This window comes from Hippichthys cyanospilos, chromosome 11 (assembly GCF_059441005.1).
Source record: "Hippichthys cyanospilos isolate Australia breed blue-spotted pipefish chromosome 11, RoL_Hcya_1.0, whole genome shotgun sequence".
In the NCBI taxonomy this organism is placed as follows: domain Eukaryota; kingdom Metazoa; phylum Chordata; class Actinopteri; order Syngnathiformes; family Syngnathidae; genus Hippichthys; species Hippichthys cyanospilos.
Window position 1 is genome coordinate 15,140,679 of NC_142379.1, and position 22,286 is coordinate 15,162,964.

At 40.5% G+C, this 22,286-nt stretch overlaps 1 protein-coding gene across 3 annotated transcripts in view; it reads right to left on the reverse strand.

The window, feature by feature from the left end:
* Positions 1–42: 42 nt before the first annotated feature.
* Positions 43–22,286, reverse strand: part of sphkap (SPHK1 interactor, AKAP domain containing) — a 93,806-nt gene continuing 71,562 nt past the window's right edge. For 2 of the 3 annotated variants that reach the window (XM_088427511.1, XM_088427512.1), the window contains 9 exons: positions 10,763–10,822; positions 10,368–10,493; positions 10,003–10,258; positions 5,986–9,307; positions 3,706–3,864; positions 2,962–3,045; positions 2,553–2,602; positions 1,105–1,292; positions 43–1,036 (listed from right to left, as the gene is read on the reverse strand). In XM_088427511.1, the coding sequence (XP_088283637.1) occupies positions 890–1,036; positions 1,105–1,292; positions 2,553–2,602; positions 2,962–3,045; positions 3,706–3,864; positions 5,986–9,307; positions 10,003–10,258; positions 10,368–10,493; positions 10,763–10,822 (4,392 nt within the window). In that variant the 3' untranslated portion in view covers positions 43–889. The remainder of the gene's footprint in view (positions 1,037–1,104; positions 1,293–2,552; positions 2,603–2,961; positions 3,046–3,705; positions 3,865–5,985; positions 9,308–10,002; positions 10,259–10,367; positions 10,494–10,762; positions 10,823–22,286) is intronic. The other variant, XM_088427513.1, reaches the window with a different exon arrangement.

Sequence of the window (22,286 nt, forward strand, 5' to 3'; positions counted from 1 at the left end):
GATTATTCCTTTTTCTTAATACAGAATAAGATGTTGCAGGTATTAAAGTTGCTTCACATCACAGGAGTTTTATTTGTCAAAAGATAAATACATTCACTTATAGAATGACACTTTACAGCGGAACTGTGTGCTTCAGTTAACATGAGAGTACCACAAAGAAGTGAAATAAACACAACAATTTCACTTACAATGTCAACATTACAACCCTTAGTTTTCCTGACCATAAATGCTGAAGAGTCCACTACGCCAATGTGCTCAAGGGCCAAACGATCAATATATACAAGACAACAATCTAAGATCTGTTCTCAAGTAGCACATATTAGATAACTTAAACCTTTAAGGTCACAACATGGACATTTCTGGGGGGGATGTTAATGAAAACAAACCATATACGAGGCATTTTTTTTTTTTAAGATTTAAATGAATGCGTACTGTGAGTTTATGTAAACAGCCATGTTCTTCAAACCCCTAAGTAACCTGCCGGAAAATGCACCTGATATTTATATAATCTATCTATTGGTGTTTTTTCGGAATAAAGAAACGCAACAACACATTGTTTCGTTGTGAGAATCCGTAAGTATCCTCTAATTACTGTGTGCATTAATATACTATGGAGCAGTTAAAACCTGCTAACTATAATCTCTTAATGGCTTGTTCACTCCCAATAGGAATGTCCAACCCGTGTTCCCTTTGGGGTTTATGTGAGCAGTCACAGACAGAGAAACAAAACCTCCATGGACACAGAGTGACAGCAGTGAGGGGAGGAGCATCTGTCAAGTTGGCTGATCACTTTGTGCTCTCAGTTTTGGACACGGACACACTTGGTGAGAAGACAAGCGCCAGTGTGAGGAAGTGAGCATGCAAACTCGACTGGGGAAATAAATCCATTTCACAGGATCTCTAAGAGCCAGTCAAAGAGGCTGGACGCAGACATGTCCTCATTCTCCTCATGAAGTTTACAGAACTGAAGCACAGCGCCGAACAAGTCTGCGATCCGCCATGACTTCCGGGACATCAGATGGACCACCCTCTGGAGCTGTGAGAACAGACACAAAAATGATACAAATGTTTTGTTTTTTTTAGCGGACGAGCACGCATAGCCACCTTGGCAACCCATTTTTCTTTGGATTTCTTGAAGTAGAGAGCTGGAAGGCCCAGCTCGGAAGCAGCAATCCACTGCAGAGCCACTGTCACCTCCGAGTCCACGCAGTCGGCTTCCAGGTCACAGTTTACCACGAAGAACTCCCTGACATGACCGCCACCACCTCCCGCTGTCCTGGCTGAGCTGATCTCTGAAATGTCAGTCATAAATTAGTAACTAGCAATTCCCTGCTAGGATCTGCACAATGCAAACTATATGTATTTTTGAGCATGGTATTTATAGCCCGTTTTTAAGATGAACTCAATCTGAACCACCATCTGAGATTGTTTATTCTTTAATGGAATTTTTGAATAAGGCAGAGAATTGTCTTAAAGTGTTACACTTGGTTGAAACATTATTTTAACAACCAAATCACCTCCTCCCTCACCTCAAAATGGTATGTTCCATCCCAGCTCTCCCACCTTTCTCAACAGATTCTCACACATGAATCAGGTGCCCTCGAATGATATACTGTATTGCCAGCACAATTACCAGTTTTCATTGTCACTGAATTAAAGATGAGCTCTCTGTCTAAGTTCTTAGGTACGAGTTCGCTGATAATATTGTTCCAGTGTTGAAAGATTTTAGGCGGTCAAAAACAGCATCAATGGCTTGAGTACTTTATTACCTAATGTAATCAATTACTTCAGCTCTTAATTACCTACTTTAGTTCAATCATTTATTGCCAGACATTTTTAAAATCTCATTTCACCATTAACTTGAAAAAGAAAATGGAAAAAATATGAACACATAATTACCTGGAATTTTTGAGTTGTTAAGCAGCTGTTCTGATTTCAGTTTCAATTCAATTAACATGTTTCCAAATACCCCCTGCAATACGCTCATAGATTATTCACCGCTATTTAGTGTACGAGTATTTCTTTGAGATGTGCAACTGTGCGATTAAAACTGGACTAAAAAAAAAAAAAAGAAAAGAAAAAAAATGAGTGAAGATGCGACCTATGTAAAAGTGGGACAAAACTATAGGGCTGAGGGTTGAGACTCGGGACACAAGGTTCAAAACTGGAACTGTTCTAGTTAAACCGGAGCTTCTGATCACCCTATCCAAGGTGATCCTAACAAGCTAGGTGAGGTGATGGAGTGTCCAAAAAAAAAGACACTTTAATAAATGTGGGAATTACATTGTGTTGTACAAAACTGTAAAATTGATTGGCTGGGTGATTAAACCTCTGACCCTAGAAATGCTTCCCAAACCCTGATTTTGAATCATGTTTATGATACATACAATATTTATGGATAGGTTTCAAATTGATACAATGAGGTAAAGACAAAACAGTTTATGAAGTGGAGATTTTAATCCCAAATATCAGACACATTATTTGGTCTATCTCCAGTATTTTAATTAGCGGTAGATAGGTGTCAAGGTTTTCAGCACTAAGTTCATACTTACCAAGGTAGCTGTCTTTGGTTGTTAAATGGTCACCTTTCTCTGACCCTACACTGTGAACACAATCAAAGGATTCAAAACCGTGTATGTTTAGAAGTAGTCGTTTTTCCAGACAAGCACAATCAACAGCAGCTTGTTTTCTTAAATAGGAAATTATAAAGACAAACCTGCATCATTTAGGCATATTAGTAAAAGAGTCTTTTAAGAGGGCCAAATAAAAAAAAGTGTAATGACGTACACATTAAATGAGTTTGACAAAATGCTTTGTTTATTCAAGTCTATTTGCCAATTGCACGGCAGTATTCATGAATTCATTATAGAGAGATGAAAACTGTTGCTTATCTACCACGTTTCACAAGAGAAAATGGCATAAAAACAACTTAAATATACAAGTTCAAAAACAAAAGGTTACCTAATTCCTGTGCTATGAGTTGGCACATCAGTGAAAGTCTCGAGATCGGCCATGCCTACGCTTGAGTTACTGCTGGTTCCATTCCTGTAAACCATTAAGGAAAAAAACAAAACAAAACAACATTAACATCTGAGTTGACTATATCCTGCCCAATCACTGACAACAAATCTCACAAAAAAAAACACACATGATTGGAGAGCTGGTGGTATTTGAATTACGGCAAGCCTATCTGAAAATGACATTTGGAGATCGTTGCCGTGGGACTGATGGACAAACCGGACTTTGAACCGTGCCATCGTATCACATGGTTTGGGGATGAAGTGTTAAATTAAACATGTTGATGAAAAGTTGGACAGAGCGGTGTGCGGTATGGCGGTGCACTCCACAACTGAGTGAATGTCCCAAAGAGATATTTCCCATGGAACGCATGGAACTCGAGAGCGATAGTGACCGGCCTCTCAAGTTTCCATCGAGCAAGGCTTTTGTTTTTTTTTGGAACTCGTATGTTGTCAAATGACGAAAACTGAGCCCTGTTGAAGGTGGGTCAGGCCTCGTGCAGTGCTTTGGTGGAGCTCACTGTCTAAGCAAGCCGGCATGAAATCGGCAGCAGCAGCAGCATAAAGCAAGAGTAAATTTAGTATTGTAACGAGAGCGCGGGAGTCAGCAGCAATGGGCCAATGACAGTGAGGTGACAGCGGGAGCAGCAGCTTCAATAGCATTTTTCAGGAAACAGCAGTTACTGACCCCTCGCTCAGCTGGATAAAACTACTGGTCTCTTCGGGGGCATCGTCCTCTGTGTTTATATTGGACCAGCTTCCCATACTCTCTTCACTGCTAGCGCTCATTGAGCGCTTGTCCCTCTTCACTACTTTCGCTGCAACCGCTGCTGAACTGTCCCTTTCGCTGCCGGGAGAGCAAAATTGATTATGGGTTAAAGTACCTTGGTGTCCTGACGTCTTCTCAGCGCGGTACATACGTAAAAAGGTAACGGATTTATCAGCATATTTAACACATTCCGTTCCATTGAGGGTATGCCTCTAATTTTAGGGCTTTTCAAGCACACTGATCAAATTTAAGTCATAAACAAATTTGAACTGTCGGAGTGACTGTCATTTTTAAATTACACCGATATCGATCGCATGCATACTAACGCTAGTAGGAGTATGTCTCCACTCTCCCCTCTTATTTATTATTCAACAGATATTAATTTGAGGATTTGCATCCCATTAAAATGTCAAAATATCTCGGCCTGTGTTGTTTAGCAACGCAGTAATGACCGAAATGCGGTTTGATACGTAAACAAGAGGTCATGTTTGCCAGGATGTACAGATGATAATAAAAATTAAACTGATAATACTAATAATATTAATAACCCAAATTCCTTCATTCATTCGGGTTATCCTCACAAGGTGCCTATCCCAGCTGTCTGGACAGGAAGCGAGGTACACCTTAAACTGGTTGCCTGCCAATTGCAGGGTACATAAATACGAGTATACTCATTCTCACACACATACCAAGAGACAATTTAGACCGGTCGATAACATGTATGTTTTTGGAATGCGCCGTGAACTGGAGAAAACCCCCACCGGTATGGGGGGAACATGCAAACTCCACACAGGAAGGGTGGACCTGAAAGTGAACACGTGACCACATGCAAGGCGGACGGGCTAACCCGTCTTCCACCGTGCTGCCCTAAACCAAATTCCTGTATTTTGTTGTGGCACAGGCATTGATAGTGTCGTTTTCACTTGTTTTATTTTTCTTACCTTAAGTTTGGTAGGAAAAAAGAAGAATCAGACTTGTGTCTCCAAAAATGAAGTCATGTCAATTCAAGTCAAATTTATTTACAAAAAGACCGTAGTCAACCTTAGTGCTGTAAAATAAGATAACTACATCTACTATCCATCCATCCATTTCTATAGCTGCTTATCCTCACAAGGGTCGCAGGCTTGCTGGTGCCTATCCAGCTGGCTTTGGGCAGTAAATGGAGGACAGCCTGAACTGGTTGCCAGCCAATTGCAGGGCACACAGAGACGAAAAACCATTCGTGCTCCCAATCACACATGAGGACAAATTAGTAAGTCCACTCATCTACTAATCCATTATTTTCAAACACTTCAAAAACAATTTGAATCTTTTGGCTTTTGGGAAATAAAATGTTGTTTGCATGTTCTCCCCGAGCCCGGGTGGGTTCTCTCCAAGCACTCCGGCTTCTTACTGCTTCATTATTTCTTTTAGCATATACGTAACAGTAAAACATGCCAAAAGAAAAATCAAGAAAACTTAGATATGTACAATTTCTAATGCACTGTGAAGTTCAGCTTTAGATTTGTTGTAGTGAGCTTGTCCGTTTTTTTTTTTCCAATCATAAATCAATTCGATCTGTGTCACATTTCTGCCTGAGTGCAATATAAAATGTGCGGCTAGTAAAACAATGCACTCAAGTCAAAATGTGCACAGTGAAAGAGGTCATTTAACAACAAAACTATTGGTGGCCTTATACTTTTGTAGAGTAAAGTACTGTATTATTGTTTTTTTCAGTCTCTAACTACATCCATTAGCACCTCTTTTCAGGTTCATTTGAGACTGAGATGCACAAAATACGGTGACAGCCTTCATTAACTGCAAAACATTAAAATGCTGTTAAAACATCTTTCCATGCCCCATTAAATCGTTTAGGAGCCGTTCAGAAACACTAGATTTTTATTTCTAATTTTAGTTGTCCTTGTTTCAAAACATGACAGCAATTATATTGCCTGATCCAATCGACTGTATTTGGTGACAGTTACAAATGACTTTCCATTGGAATTGAGTTGTTTTCTGACACAGCATCAACTGGAGTGTGACTCAAACCTCATCCACATGTTTGTCTGGCAGTAGAGACTGCGACATTTCACTTCATATGTATATCCTCACCGTGCTTGCCGTTAGATCGAATATTTAAAAAATAACCAGCCTCTCAACACCACACTTATACGCATATGTTTTCATTGTGTTATTTTTTTAAGCTAAAGAGCTCTATACCTGTTGCCGGCGGCTGCAATCTTCTCAGAATGCTTGGTACCTGGCATCTCTGGTGGTCGTTCAGGAGGTCCAGTTCTCCTTTCATGGGCATCCCCCTCAATGTGGATCACTGGCACATCTCTTGGGGCTCGTAACCTGGGTGTACCGCTGTCACATGCCCCAGATATGAACCCAGTGGGTTCTTGACTTGACCTACCCCGACTACAATTTAAATGGGATTGTTTGAACCCCCTTCTTCTCTCACCAACGGGCACGTGTGAGTGTGTCCCACTCGTGCCCCCAGCAACCTCTTGCTGATCTCCGGCAGATGATTTTCCAATATCTACAATGTCAGCCGCCAGGCGGTTAGCGAACTGCTGTACGTGAGGCTGGGAGTCTCCTGCAGCCTCCAGGTCGATACTGTCCTCTGGATCAACGATGATCTTGTTCTTCCGCATCAAAGATTCAATGGAACTGGACCAGGTGTCATGGATTAGCATATCAGTGATATGGTCAGTCTTACCTCGTTGATAGAGACATGAGTCTGACTTGCAGAGTCCTGTTGCTGCCACTGAGTGGGTTGGATAGATATTCAGCGTGTCCCCGTGCACATTTCGGGCAAACCCATCAAAGGAGTTGGCTTTAATGGGTGAGCTGACGGTCAGTCTTGAATCTGAAGAGCGCCTGTCTGGGACCGACGACTGTCGTATGCAAAAGGGGGTCCGGGGAGATGGGGGGAACAAGCTGTTGCTCCACTCTTTAGTCTTTGCAATGCCACGCTCTTTGTTTTCCTTATCCATGTCCCGAAGCATAAACCTGTAGAACTCCTCTGTGATGCTCTCAGTACTAGACTGTTTGGACAGACATGATGTCGTCCTGACGTTAAGGTGACCGTTTTTCTTGGATGCAGCCTGTTGCACAGCAGCGGCCAGAATGCTACTGGCATTTTTCCCTGCATAGTAATCCAGAAGAAGGTCAAAGCCTCTGCCCTCAGTTTCCATCTGATTTACCATGAACCTTGAAAATTCATCTGTGATGCTCTCACAACTTGACTGCTTGGAAATAGAGCTGCCGCGACTCAGGTTTTGGCCTAATCGACTACCGGGGCCTAGGGTGTTTGGTGTACACGAGGGGTCTGCATCTTCCTCTGGAATGCTTTCGTAGCTGGAAGCCTTTCCGCGGCTCCACCTCTCGCACTGCAATCTGGTACGTGTCTGCCCTGATTTGGAAGTGTCCACCACGCTAAGCTCGGGGCAGTTCATAATCCTGGCAGTGACCTCCGAGGCAAAAAGGGCAAATGGGTCCTGCGGTTCATCTGGGTTGACCGACTCATCAACCACGCGGTTCACGAGGCGCTCCATCAGCTCTGGTTGCTCCTCCGTTTTCCTTTTTATCTCACTGAGTCGTGGCGCTCGATGTTTCTTTGAAGAAACATTGTTACCCGGACCTTCTTTCCTTCTGAGTACCGTTCGGCAAGCAGGTATCAAGAAAGCCTCTGGTCCCTCTGTCGGTGTCCCTTTGAGAGCACAGAACCAGGGCTGCTTCCCGGTAGAATTTTCAAGACATATGGCAGCTAGTTCTGTGGCCATTGACACCACTGTAGCAGCCAAATCGTCGGCGTAGCAAGTAATGGGCGTCCTGCTCTCTGAGTCCATTCTCCACGAGAAGAGTGAACTGCAAGAGTTGAGTGAAGACTGTGGTGTGAGAGAGGACTGCCTGCTGTCATTTCCTGTCACAAATTGGCCCCGCCTCTCTGTGCCATGAACTGAGATTTCACTCAAGGGGACCCTGACACCAGTTGTGTCCTGGTGGCCAGACGGGTCTTTTGTATGTACGGTGCACTTTGACTGAGGCTTTGCACAGCATGAGTGCTGCAGTCGCTCTTTGCTGTAAGTTATATAGAGAGATGCATTTACATCACTGTCTTCGAACGCATTTGTGCTTATTCCGGGAGCCATGGCGAGTCTATCTGTGCTTTGACGCATTCCACTATGTTTATCGGCATTGGTGGATTGCCTATAACTTGGTAAACCCTGTAATAGGCTCAACGGATCATTGTTTTCCTTTGTTGGAATTTGCTGCTTGCAACAAATTTCAAGGTCCTGTGTCTCAAACGTTTCTCCATCACTTTTTGAAATGTGACTAATCTTTTTCTGTGCCTGGCAAAGTATTTCAAAGAGCAAATTGTTTACACTGTCCTGCAGAAGCACCTGGAGGCTGGGTGCATCTTTCCCATTTCCTTCCAGCTCTTTTTTCTTTTTGGCTTTTTCTAAAGCATGCTTAAAGAGACTGTCGGCTACCTCATCGATTAATTCTCCCACCTCACGTTCTTCGGTGTAGGATTTTTTGGGGCAAGTGATGCCATCAACGATCTTGTTATGTGTGGATTCCAAGAGGTCAGCTACACTTCGGTAGCCATGTGGAGAGGTCAGCACTTCAGCTGCTTCCCTATGTAGGACTTCGGCAATGTTTGCACGGAAAGCTTCAACACTGGTACCTTCTGCAACACTGCAATGTAGCGTGAAGGCTGCAGAAGCTTGAGCAGCAGATATTAAACCCTGTGATGTTGCACAGACCGCATTTGAATCTGCGTCATTATTTCCATTGACCTCTGATATCTCTGTAATTTCTAATGCTGCAACAGCACCAGCAACCTGAGCTATACCACACATGGCTGAGGTGAAGGAGTAGTCGCCTTTCTCCTCCGGTTTCTCTGGCTCCTCTTCTGTGTCTTCTTCTGACGGCTCCTTAGTGAGCTGTCCTGCTAGCTGAGGGGAGGTTATGGTGCCAATAACATTGGCAGCACAGGCTAAAGCTATCTCTACAGGTTTAGATGGAAGTGCTCCATTGTGGTGATTAATGTGAGCTTTCTTTTCTGCCATCTCAGTGTCGTTGCTGGCAACTTCCTGGTCGGACAGATTTGACACCTGAGGCTCCGGCCACTCCGTAGTTCCATCGGCACTGTCTGGGCTTTGCACAATGACGATTTTGGGGAGTTCAAAGGAGCAGGTGTGCTGTTGGAAAGGCTGTTTTCTTTGTGTGAGTGCTGTGCTGGAGTGACACTGAGGGTGTGACACACTGACTGCAGCCTCAGAGATAAAGGAGGTTTCATCTTGAGAAAGGCGTATGAAGGCATCTTGTAGTACTGACTCTGCCAGATTGGTGGCGTAGTGACCTGCATATTCTTTTGTGTGCCGGGTGACCCGCTGATGTGCTTCCCTTTTCACCTCTGCACCCTCCCTGCTCTGATGATGAGAAAGCTGTCCTCTTTGACCCATGACACTCGTATTGTATTTCTGTGCAACGTCCACCGAGCTCACTGCCTGTTCACCAACCTCTGCCTCTGTAGATATAAAGGAAGTGATAGAATAGGGTAAGGCCAGCAACTATGTCCAATATCACATTAGGCTATGAAGAGAGCTATGTCTGTAATGAGATATTTAAGAAATACTATTCTGGTTGTAGTTTGTAATGGTGTAAAACTGTGATTCGTTTGGTGAAAAAACAATTACTTGAAGTAAGTATTTTGTCAATAGATTAGACTTTACATTTTAAAGACTTACAAAAAAATTGTTGTGTAATATTATCCTGTCATAAGATATTGAGTAATATTACAATAAGATATTAAATAATATTATATACATATTATAAAAAAAAGAACGTTTGCAATATGTTCGATCATATGATAGAATACAGTAAATCTAAATATTATTCCTAATCTTCCAAAACCTTAATGTCACAATCAGAAGAAAGTTCTATTATTTCTACTTGTAAATAGACCATCATTACAATAAAACAAAAACAAAATGTCAGAGAAGAAGATGGGTAGCAAAACTGTCTCATTGAAGAGGTTCTGGGTTCAAATCTCAGCTGTGGAATTTTCACATTTAAAGATGTGAATGGGAACGTTTGTCTCGAAGTACCAACAACTGGACAAATCGAGGGTGTATCCTGCCTTTCACCAAAAGTCATCTTGTAATGACTACAGAAGAATGGGACGCAATGAAGAAAATAAATGAATATTCCAGCAAAATGTACCATTTTTAAAACTGTCATCTTCACTGTCATCCCCCATGTGTTCTGAAGCCGTCAGGAAGTCTTCCTCAATAGATGAAACTGAACGATTGGTGTCATCATCAAGCCGTTGCCTTATTTTCCCTTGCTGATGCTGTCTTTCTTTTCCCCACTGGAACCCCGCAAGGAACCTGTTGATCTCAAAGATAATGCTTCTTGGTTGGACGAAGTGCCTCTGCCCTGAACGCTGAAGCAGGCACACACCCGTACTTCTCGGCTGCTGTTGAGGACCATGATGAAAGAAACATGTCATTTTGGCAACAGGTGAAAAATGTCGAAAAACATTTGGAACTCAAACATTTGGAAAGTCACAAAAAATCCAAAGTCACCTGAGAATGGGCTGTTGGGGATGATCCCTCAAGGCCATTGAGGAAGAGGAGCTCGTTTTCTTTGGGCTGTTGAGCTGTTAGGAACTCAACAAGCTTTGGCAGATCTGGAGACACCAGTGCCAGTTTCTGTGGAGAAGAGCACGCAACATGGCCTACAAGTATTACTGGTGCACTGGCCCGTAATTAGCAACTCCTTAGATGATAGGACTTGAACACTGATTGCAAGCTACGCCCACTGGAAGCAGCTACCAAAGCTACGCATTATACAAACAAATCAACCGTGATAATGACCTTATATCCATGGCAACTATGTCAGTGTTATGTAGACCTAACATGTGAACAGAGACGTAGAAAAGGTATACATTTGAGGAAAAGTAAACAAGGTCTTTGCTCACCTTAATGCTTTTGTCATCGCGACAATCTGTTTTCTGCGGATCCAGATTCACAAAACACATCTGGAAAGTAAACAGAAAGACAATATAAGCTATATGTATAAGGCAATATAAGGCATATATATCCACTGTTTATACTATTGATATGAACTTGGCATTTTAAAAACTGAATCGAAAAAAAGCTAAATCAAGGTTTTTCAGTGATGTCGGAATGCTGGGTAAGTGGTTTACGAGACATTTTTACAATAGTTGCTAACCACTTCATTGTGCCATTTATGCAGTTATGCACATTTAAATGGTTTTTTTTAAGTACAAACTGATATTAAACCAGTACACATTATTGTCTGAACATTTTGCCCAGGATTTAATTTTTTAGTGAAATCAAAACTTTTAATACATTGTTAGTTCTATTACTTTGTGTTTTTAAACACATCCATGTGTAGTAAGATGTTAAAAACACAACAACGTATAATAATAAGAATAAAAATGACTCTATAATATGGCTTTTTTCTTTTAAACGACCATGGATAGTAGGTTGTTTTAAATGGTAATTTTCCAAAATTAATAGATAAATAAACAAATACATAAATGTATAGTTTAAAAAAGAACACGTTTGCACAAAGATTCAAAAGCAGTACAAATGATTTTTTTTTTTTTTTCCCAGCACAAACTAGCATAACTGTATCACTAGTACCATTTTGGTTCGAATTGAAGTACATGGGGTATCTGAGTAAACTATGAATGAATACTCTCTAAAAACTGCAAAACAGAAGCAGTACAAATGAATTTTTTTACTACACAAACCAACACAACAAAGCAGAAACGCAAGACTATTTCCAAAACTTTTGTGTGGTGTAGGTTGAAGCTTTGTGCTGGTCTAATGCTCTCCTAAAAGCAATAAAGCTGCTCTGCACTTTGTAAGAGCATTGTTACATATTTACTATACGCCCTAATTTTCCCCCCATTTATTCACATCTGACATTTACTTTCACGAGCCCCAATTGTGAAGAAAACAATAGGTGCTATCCAAAAGTGATCTCATAAGCCCCGGGAGTGCATGGCACCTATATGGTTATGCATAACTCTGATTACAGGATGTCAAATTATTGAAATCCCTAACACCACTGGCATTTCTTTGTCTCTCTCTCTCAGACACACACACACAAACACACACAAAAGGACAATACTTGCAATTTGATTTGAGTTTTAAAAAAGACAAGTACTATATTTCATGGCTGCCAAAGCGGCTGTAAATCAGTAGTCCCTTCTTGCGTTTCCTTCTCACCCGTTCGGTCACATTTGCTTCATCTTTTATTTCCTACCTCCTCCTCCTCCTTCGTCTCTAGCTACAGCCTTAATGGTCTATGATGGAGTCCTCATGTCAGCACGGGGAGCATGGGACTGCTCACAAGGCTGCAGTTTCATTCTCCAGCACACAGCCCTTGATCTAAGTTGGCACAGTCAAGTACCTGCGTGGCTAAATGGATGAAGCATAGCTCCAGTTGCAGTGGATGAGGAATTGGATGGGAGGGGCATCCCAGTTGAGCTTGTGAGCGCAACATGAATCAGCTGGGGGGAAGGGATGGAGGATGTCATTTTTGTGTCGCAGTCACGACATTTCTATATGTGTCTGACATCCAAGTGCTCCACTCTAGTCAAACTTGCAGAGGAGTGAGTCAGGGAGTCTTTCCAACGCATAGCACGCACAGGTGGAGTCTTGCTGCGTCTCCTTTACTTCAACCAACATCTGCACCACCTGCTGCATCCACCTCCTCTCCTCTAGGTGTATCAAAATAAATGCAAAGTTTCAAATCATTACTGCTTGGCACATCACCAGTTTGAAAGTTGCCTTTAAACTTTTTCACAAAGCTGCCTCACAGCTGGGAGGCTTCAATTCATTTCGAAAATGCTTTCGCTCGACTGTACGAAGAAAGCCAAGCTTTCGAGTCTTGTCGTTTTCTATTTTATTTTATTTTTATCCAACACAGCGGAACGGTGGCAGACTGGTTAGCACGTTCATCTGACAGTAAAATTCTTGAATTCCATTTGAATTAACTTTGTCTGTCTTTGTGTAAAGAAAAAGCACATGACATTCAAAAATGTTCTTTTACCTGATTTAGTGATATGGTCTGTTTCTCCTGAGGCCTGCTAAAACATTTTTTCAAAGATTTTCCATCCATCCATTATTTTGCCAAATCCATTTATGGGCTTTTTAGTTGTGTGTTTTGGCTTATCATCCTGGTGCAAGACCTATGGCCAAGCTTTCTGACACTGGGAGAGCTTCGTGTCAAGCAATCGTGTCCTCCTTGGTCGTTTTCTCTGTGTTACGATCCATATGTAGCCAGTAACTGTTTTGTCTTTATCCATTGATGTTTTATTGTCACTCTTACTTTTTCATTTTTTTGCACTTTAAACAAATTGACTGATTGGTCGGTCGATGGATGGATGGATTGATTTATTGATTGATAGAGGTCCGATTTGGCGTAGACAGCGAATGGTGTATTATGAAGTTGCTGTACCTTGACACTGGAATCCACCTCAAGTTTCTATGGAGATTATTCTGGGCTCTTTTATTACCATTTGCACTATCCAGTTCTTCAATCCATCATCATTTTTCCTCCTGCGTTTGGGTTAAGGTAGGTCAGCTATAATCCTGTGGATCTCACATTTCAGAATAATATGTGCAACTACAGTCACAGGACTACCAAGCTGCTTCGAAATGATCCGAGATACTTTAACCTTTAATGTCGTTTTTCATTTTCTTTCTGATCTCCATCCAAACGACTCTTTCCTTCCATTTCCGGTTCTCCTTGTTTTTAGCGCAGTACACACCATGTTACCAAACAGCACAGTGACTACTTATCATCCTTTAAATAGGCCAACTGGCTGATTGCATGTTTGAAGACACCAGCGAGGCTAATTACAGGACACACCTTGGTTGAACATGTCCCCGAGGAGTACCTTCACAGATTGCCTATGTTTTACGTTTTAATTTTATCCTGCTTTTGTCAGATCAGATCCAAGTTATTTCTGCTATTACTTTGGCTTTTCCTTCCGTCACCAGAGGGTACGGGCATTTTTGTCCACATCTACAAATATAACAAGAAAAAAAACAACAACTAAGGTGAAAGGGTCATGTCGTAACACATTTCGCCAGCACTTGAGTTTGATTTGATTTGAAAGCTTTACGAATTTTGCATGCTACCATCCCCCCTGAAGCTGTTATATTAATGCATAATGTATGTACAAGCAGCAGTCGCATCAGGAGCCTCTGCTGGCACAAGTAGTAATAGTAAGAGACTTGCTCATCTGTGATGTGCGCCACAAAAAATGAGCATTATTTAGAGTGAAAGAACAGATGGTGACTATGAGAGTCATTTTGTAAGGTGAAAGACAAAGTGTTTTGGGCATTCTTGCTGAAGCAAATCTTGATGCCAGAAGCAGTGTCAGGTTAAATGTTCTCGAGCTGAACTAAACAAAGACAAGCATCTAAAAAGAATGGTAAACAAAAAAAAAAAATCAAGTACCTCCTTCATCTTAATGTCCTCTCCAGAACTGAAAGGGACAGATTTTATTACAGTACTATAAATGTTTTTTCTAATAATCTTGCCTCCTCACCCAGTGCAATATCTGGTATTTGAACGGTGATGAAAAACCTGCCATTCTTCTTGTGGAAGTGATCGTCATACAACAATAACATCAAAGCCCCTATATTTACTGTACATAGTTCTGCTTTAAAATTAACACCTTTCTCCGTCTGTCATAACTTCATCACCTCAGTTGGAGAGAATGCGGGTGAATAATTCATGTATGACTTTGTAGAGAAGGAGAGGGGGTATATTTGACCTCATCAAACAAAAAGGTCCTGAGGCAGTTGATAAGAGGTATCAAGGGAAATGCTCTGATTCTATCAGTTTGACACCAGATATACCAGACAAAAACAATTAATGTCAAAACAAAAAACATTAATGTAAGACTGTCTCTAACTTCACAAGTGAAAATGTCATTGTACACGCAGTTGCTGTGGATATAAACAGTTCCCATGCCGATGTAAAATGCCTCCTCTTAAAGATGTGAAACTGCTGAATGAAGGTTCATTACAAACTAAAATGAGGGCAAACATTTTGACACTGTCAATGTGTATGGACGGATCTAATCAACATAAAGACAGCAGACAGTTGGAAATAAGACAAACACGATTTACAAAAAAAACTTTAACTATGACTGTAATTAATTTATTATTTCATTGGTCAATGGCTTTGCCAGGAGCAAATCATGTGTCTTGTAGGAGAGCCCTAACTGATGGACTGTCTGGCCGGTCAGTTGAGAATAGTACTTTTGTTTTTTTGTTGTTGTCGAGATGTTTTCTAGGTGAAGATCACTTGGGAATGCAGCTGAAAGAAAGTGGTGGATGAAAGCTTTGGAATCCTACTACCGATAGTAATAAACTGGAATTTCAAGTATAAACTCTGCCTGTTATAGTGTTTGGTCAGCTACACCTTCCACTCTAGTTCGATGCCCGAGGGCCATTACTCCCGTGTTCCCCGACTACAGTCAATGGATGAAAATGGGAAAGGATAACAGTACAGTTACTGTATGAGGTTTAATCATTTAATATTTAAGTAAATATGTGTACTGCAGTATTCTTTGTCTCAAACATGTCAAATATAAATACTTTTCACATTTTATAAAATTCTTGTACCCTCATACGCACATGAAAATTCATGGGGGGGTGGAGGGTTCAGCCCAAACAAGTGCCCCACTGCAAGGAGAGCAGAAAAGTAACATGGAATGCATCTAAAGCATTAAGACAACTTACATTGCGAGCGTAAAAAAAATCTCACAAAAGTGAAAGAAAAGTCAATGCTTGGTAGAATCTGGGCCAACACAAAAGTACGTAATTGAACCATTATAAGTCTGAGTGGTGCATGGACTTTTATTTTCTGCATGTGTTTACCCTATGTGTGTCCCAGGCTGCAGCAGTTGACGAAAACAGACTGGTCCTTATTGTCCTGGCATATTTACACAGAAATCCTATTTTCTGTAAAATCATAAATGTATACACAGTGACCAGCTGCCAGTTTCCTTTCATCACATGCCCAAAAGTAAAGCTGGTTTCCATACAATAATTTATGCACAGACATGGTTAATATATAATTTTTCAGTCTCATTTGACAATCAAAGATTCTCTCTCTCCCTCTCTCTCTCGCTGTCTTTCTCTCGCTCTCTCATCCTCCCACACACAGCTGCTGCGCTTCTTCCTGTCTTTGGCTTTTTCTGTGACTCCTGTTTTGTTTCACATTGACTCCTGCATTTACTGTACACTTGTGATATGCATGCTCTTTTTTTCCTAGCTCAATTAAACCTATGACCACGTGAAAGCAGTAATGCAGGTATTGGCAGCTTGTGAAAACAATCTGAAAGATGAGCGCACAACATTTGACATCAGGTTCTTTTAAACAGACTTATTTTTGGGCTCCAACAGTCACAGCCAATTTTCTTCGCTTTCTTCTTCTTCCTGCATGTGCTCACTGCATTCTTGGTGTCCTAGATTTTCAAATATGAGCTATAATAGGAGTCTTCATCAATATGAAGCTGTTCTGGAATTTGGTTGAAAATATTTGTCAGCTTTATATTTGTGTTTAGCCAAGTCTACTTCTTAGATTTCACATCATCTTCTTGAATAATTTAAGTCATACAACTCTACATATTGCAAGTATCTCTGTGCAACAAATAAAAATATTTACAGTGTTACTGTACTTGTACTTTTATTCAACAAGCAACATGCAGTTCCATTTTGCTGTTAGGCATTAATGTTAAAGAAAACTTTCCAAATTCTAAAAAAACAGTGGGTTAACAAAACTAATAATCTTGTTGGTTAAGATGATTGTGGTTGCAATTAAATGACCAATTTGTTTTGTTTTAATTATTATGTAATTACAGCTATGTGTGAGGCTAAAACTCAGCGCTAACTGAGAATCCAGCGCTTGCCGACGGTGCCACATGGTTTTTGAATGACAGTTCATTTGTGTTGATGAGTGCCAGGTTTAATTAGACTTAATTTGGCAACACATGGTTTGTGTATTGCTCGATGAAATAAATGTGCGCATTCTCATGAACGCGGCATGTTCAATTCATATTGCACATTCACTCTAGAAGTAGTCACGTCAATCGGAAGAGGACAGAAACCCACCTGGGTTATGAAAGTCGCATATATAAGAGTATTTTGGCAACTGCGGCTGGAACAACTCCTTGAGTAATATGAGTACTTAAAAAAAGTTCACGAGGATTTTTTTTCAATGTTATATTCATATGTTTGTTAATTTGATGCCCACCTACTTGCCAAGGAAGCCACACCAACATAAGGTAAGACGCCACGAATGCTCTACATACAGTAGGCCAGCTTCAAAATAAATACACCAAATAATACTGAAAAGTCAATAGAAAAGCTTTTATTTAGAAAGCTTTCCTTGGAGTGGTGCTTGCGTTCTGATTAGCTGAATCATCCTAAAGACTCCTTTTGTCCAAATTGTTGCCATCACATTACATACCCAGGCTCATGACTACCACCACACCAGGTGTCCTACCAACCATATTTTTTGGTCAGTTTGAAGTATGCATTATAGATTATGGGAGTGCCTTGCCATGGTGATAAGTCGTTCAACAGCAAGAGTTAGGATCATTTGGTAAATTTTTGGCCATTGGCATAACGAATCATACAAAATCCTTTTTGTTGCACAGATTAAATTGGATTTTATGTACAAAATCATTTGCAGCATTCAACCTAAGCACAGGTGGAGTAGGAATAACATTTCAAAAACAAAAAGAATATACTGAATGTGAACTCAACAGCGGTCATGCCATTTTAGATTTGGCAGCGTGTGTTGTGCTTAAGTGCATCCTAATCAAGTGTCGAATTTGACACTGCAGTCTAATGGCATCATGCAGATGTGTGTTGGCTGGCAGCCCGGTGCTATCACCATACCCCCTTGTCCACACTTGCCCTGCATGTTAAGAAATGATATCCCTTCAAAATGCATCTCTGTGTTTTCACAAAATCAGGCTAATAATGACGAAAAAACAATAAAATTGAGATATTCAAATTCTACACAATTTCCTTAAAAAACGATAGATAGTACACCTGTGATAGCTCAAAAATGGATAAAATTACAGCGATTTGAATGTTTCCAAGTTGAATACGCAAAATTTGAGGAAACGCATTAAATCTTCACATGTCCAAAGCAACAAGTACCATAGGAAAAACATTCTAACTTTCAGGAAGCGTTAAAGGACCAATGAAAAATAAATCCCAAAAGCAGGTAAGAACACAATCTGAGATGTGAACACTCCAAAATCTGAGAAAGTTTATCATCTCATCAAATGGACATGGGCAAAAATTGTTCTTTGTCGTCAACCGCAAAGCAACTTTTCCATTAAACAATTACTTCCTGCGGCATCATCTGTCAAATTTTAATGTTGCTATGTGTTTGAGTGGCTTTTAATGTCAAATTAATGCAATGTGGAATTTGAATTAGGATTGTTGTACCATTTTAAATATAATTGTCGTTATGTGTGGCCAAGCAGTGACAAAAAATGCATTTAGCCACATGAAGTAAATTCAATTTTGATGATTTGATGATGGTTCAACAGCGTTTTGTTTTGGTTTCTTGATGAAATAGAGAGTAACGCATTCTCATTGAAGAACTTGTGTCACAAGCAAGTCTGTGGCATATGTGTATGCCTTTGATCTTTTGACAATTTTTTTCTCGGCTGTAAATTTCAGAGAAACTCCAATTTCAGAGAGGCTCCAACCAACAAGAAATGCCATTTATTGACCACAGTCATACTTTAACCTGTGATGTTAGCACTGGACACCATCACCAGTAATACCTGAGCCATTTCGCCACCTTTGACACGATTCATTGTCTCACTTACCCATGTGTGCAAACAACCAAGCTGTTAAAGGTTTGTGCAGCACGACATCAGGCATGATGCCTTGTCTATGGGCCAAGAACTGTGTCTGCTGCCAGGCCAACCAAATCCAAAACCAAATGTTTTGCTGTTTTTCACAACTAGCCCGCTGTTTCAGTGACCTTGATGTTGATGTGGTCAGCCCCTTGCCGCAGTCTGAAGGACACCAATACCATTTCAGAACAATGGAACGAATGACATGATGGCAAGAAGCTGTAGCCATAAAAGGAGCAACTGCCCAAGACTACACCAAGGCCCTACTCAATGGTTGGATATCCTGTTTTGACATTGCTAACGACATGATACCGTGATGTTCTTTGGTGATTGTCGTTTTTCCCTTCCTTCCCCGAGACAGATGATGCCACAGTCACTGCCAACAGTCTCACTGACCTATTGACGGGAAGTCAGACATACAGCAACAAAAATGCTGCTCGGGTACCCAAGACGTTATGAACATGTATGCGTGTCTTTGTAAGGCTCGAGACCCACTGACTGCCGCTCATTAAACGTACAGTACCATGGCTCTCACATTATCATAGAACTGGCCCTCACTATGAATGGCCACAGCGACTGGGTATGCATCACCTGCTTGAGACCTGCCTACTTGAAAGACAATCCACTCACCCCGATGGTCACAATCCTGCACTGGAAATCCCATCCACTTTCACAATTGTCTACACAATCTACCATAGACACTTAACAACATTGTCAATCAAAAACCTCGCCGGGCAAGAACCCTCTAACAGGGGAGTACTTGTCGCAGCAACAAAACTGCCCCGACACGATTTGCAATTCACAAGCAAACTTGCTGTGAAAATTTTGTGAGCTAGTCAGCATTCTGACAAGCTGACCAATGAGATTGCTCCAAAAACCTTGCCTTGTCATTTTTACATCCGTTTCCCCACCCTCTATTACTGTATGTTCACCACTCTTTCTAACGTCAGCTATTCTTACGTAAACTTCTCAGACATCAGTTTCTCTTTAGGTCTTGTGATTGGTACAGTATATAACGAGGAATAAAGTTAGTTGAACTACAGACCTCACCTCTCCCACTGCATCTCCTGCATGTGCACATTTTAAACTCAGATGTGCGAACCCACTTGTTAGTGAATGAGGTCTATTGTGCATAGCACCTTCAACTTGCAATTATTCTTCTCAGTAATTTGCTCTGCTTAAGCTAAACACAACATCTATCAGCTCTTAATGTCCTGGGTCCCCCATATAAATTATGTATAATGCATGCATAATTAGACACATTAAAACAGTAGGTGAGTAGCTTAAGTGGAAGAATGTTTATCTTTACTGAAGGATTATGCTTTAGAAGCCAGAGGACTTAATTCCTTTGAAAATGCTGATTGTCACTGTCCTCGTGAATGTCCTAATAGATCCATGTACATTTTCAGAGGAGAAAAAGAATAATTACACAACGACAGTGGAAAACGCTCACAGTAGGTTACGCACAGACCCACAGTGGTGGGTGTAGCATTGGGTCTGGGTGTTAGAAATGTTCTGTTTTCACATTTGGAGAAGTGCTAAAATGTTTCCTCACACTGTTGTCAAAATGATTTCCATTTTAATGCAATCATTTTTCATGACATTTATAAGTAAATGCATGAGATTAAGCTCGCTAATTATCATAATCATTATTATGCATTCAGTGGTCCCGTAGCGTACTTAGAGGCAGTGGTGGACCGCCAGGGCCAGCAAGGCCTTCTTTGCTAGCCTAACCTAACCTGACATAAATGTAATAAATGTAATAAACTGCAACAATTATAATTACTATAACAAAAGTCACTTTCATTTTAAATTTATTTTTACTAAATATATATATTTTATATATAAAATTATTCTCCATATTCCGTTCTTTTCGCGTCACATTATATCTATATGGTTACACTCCTCCTAAGTGTTGCAGTATTAGTGTGGAGTTTTTAGCCAATTAAAATTTAGCTAACGTGTGTCGCCAGGCAGACTTCATGTCTGCCTGAGCCCGGAGGGGCTAGGCATTTGCTTGAATAGTTGAAGGGTTCTGTGCAGTGTGCAGTGACATATTGTGCATGGGCCCATATTTTTGTTAGACAGCTGCAATAGCCAATCGACCCATAAATACGCCTTAAAGAAACTTCACGTAGAACATGACGTAACAGGACGCTCACTGCAGGAAAGCGGTGCTATATTGATCCACCATGTTTCACGGTGGAATAGTTCAATAAAGTTATTTAAAAAACAAAAAGAAAAAAAACATGTTGCTCAATCGAAGCCAGACCCACAGACGCTTTTTATTTTAAACCCTCAATGGCTGAAGAAGAACAAAAAGGAAATTGAACCGACGCGACTTTCAGCATTGGCGTCCATGTCAATACAAAAGGATTTATTATTGGAAATGAAACGTGAAGACAAACCCTTTCTGAGGAAATGGTTGTAGTGAAATAACTTGGGGACATACATTTTGGATGAGTTAATATGTTTTTGTCATTTTACGTCATTCATATTCAATTGTCATGTTTGGTTGGGTTTGGTTGTCGTACTTCATCCGGTTTTGCTCCAGGTCCTTTTTTGATCCACATATTTCTCAGTTTCCCTGCATTTTTTGGGTCCCTTCCTTCCAATTCTCCATGCCCAGACGTGACACTTATATTAAATTGCCATTTGTAATTTAGTGTACAATCTTGTTAAAGCTTGCCTGCTTTTCATGGATTTCATAAAACTTCATGGACAAATAATTTGAAATTATTATGACTTATTCTAAGTTATGGCACGTAGAATGATAAGTTTTAATTGCTGAAGCGAGTTCATTGATGTTTAAATGCTCTGAAAAAAAGCCCGCTTAGCCCAGTACTGCGTACGTGGGCGTATGAGGGATCCAATCACTGAAGTCCTAAGTGTGAAATGCACTGCTGAGATGTATGTTTTGACTTGACCAACATGTGTTGTCAATTTATATTATCAGTTGAAGATCTAATTTTTTAAATGGCGAAATTTAAGCTAAATAGTCCTTGATACCAATAGTGCAAAGTTTTACACCAGTACATGGCAGAAAACAAAGTTGTACTCATAAACGACAACTTCTTTGTAATTATATAATGTAAGCCCATGGAGGCTGACATGAAGATTGTGGTTACAGGCTACGAAGATAAACATGTTTAAAATAACAACGTTTGTCTTCCTGTCATAAGTCAATGCTCCAGTTGTGGCTGATGGAATATTTATTCTGCTCTCTGAGCAGGGAAAGGACACGTCACAATGTGGAGACATGCTTGAATCTAATGATGAATGGAATCTAAGCCTAATAGGGATAAGAAATGGAAAATGTTAGATTAGAAAATTCTACTAATATTGTTAAAAAAAAAAGAAAGAAAAGGCCTAAATTCACTTTGGATGCTAGATAAGCAATTGTCATATCACAATACTTTGAAAACATAGCTTATATGAGTTGCAATGGCAGGAATGATCAGTTCACTCTCTACCTGACAAAGACAAAAAAAAAAAATCCTTTGTCAATGTCAAAATTCTCATATCAAACATCTCTGGGAAGAGAAGAGATTCAGTGCGATAA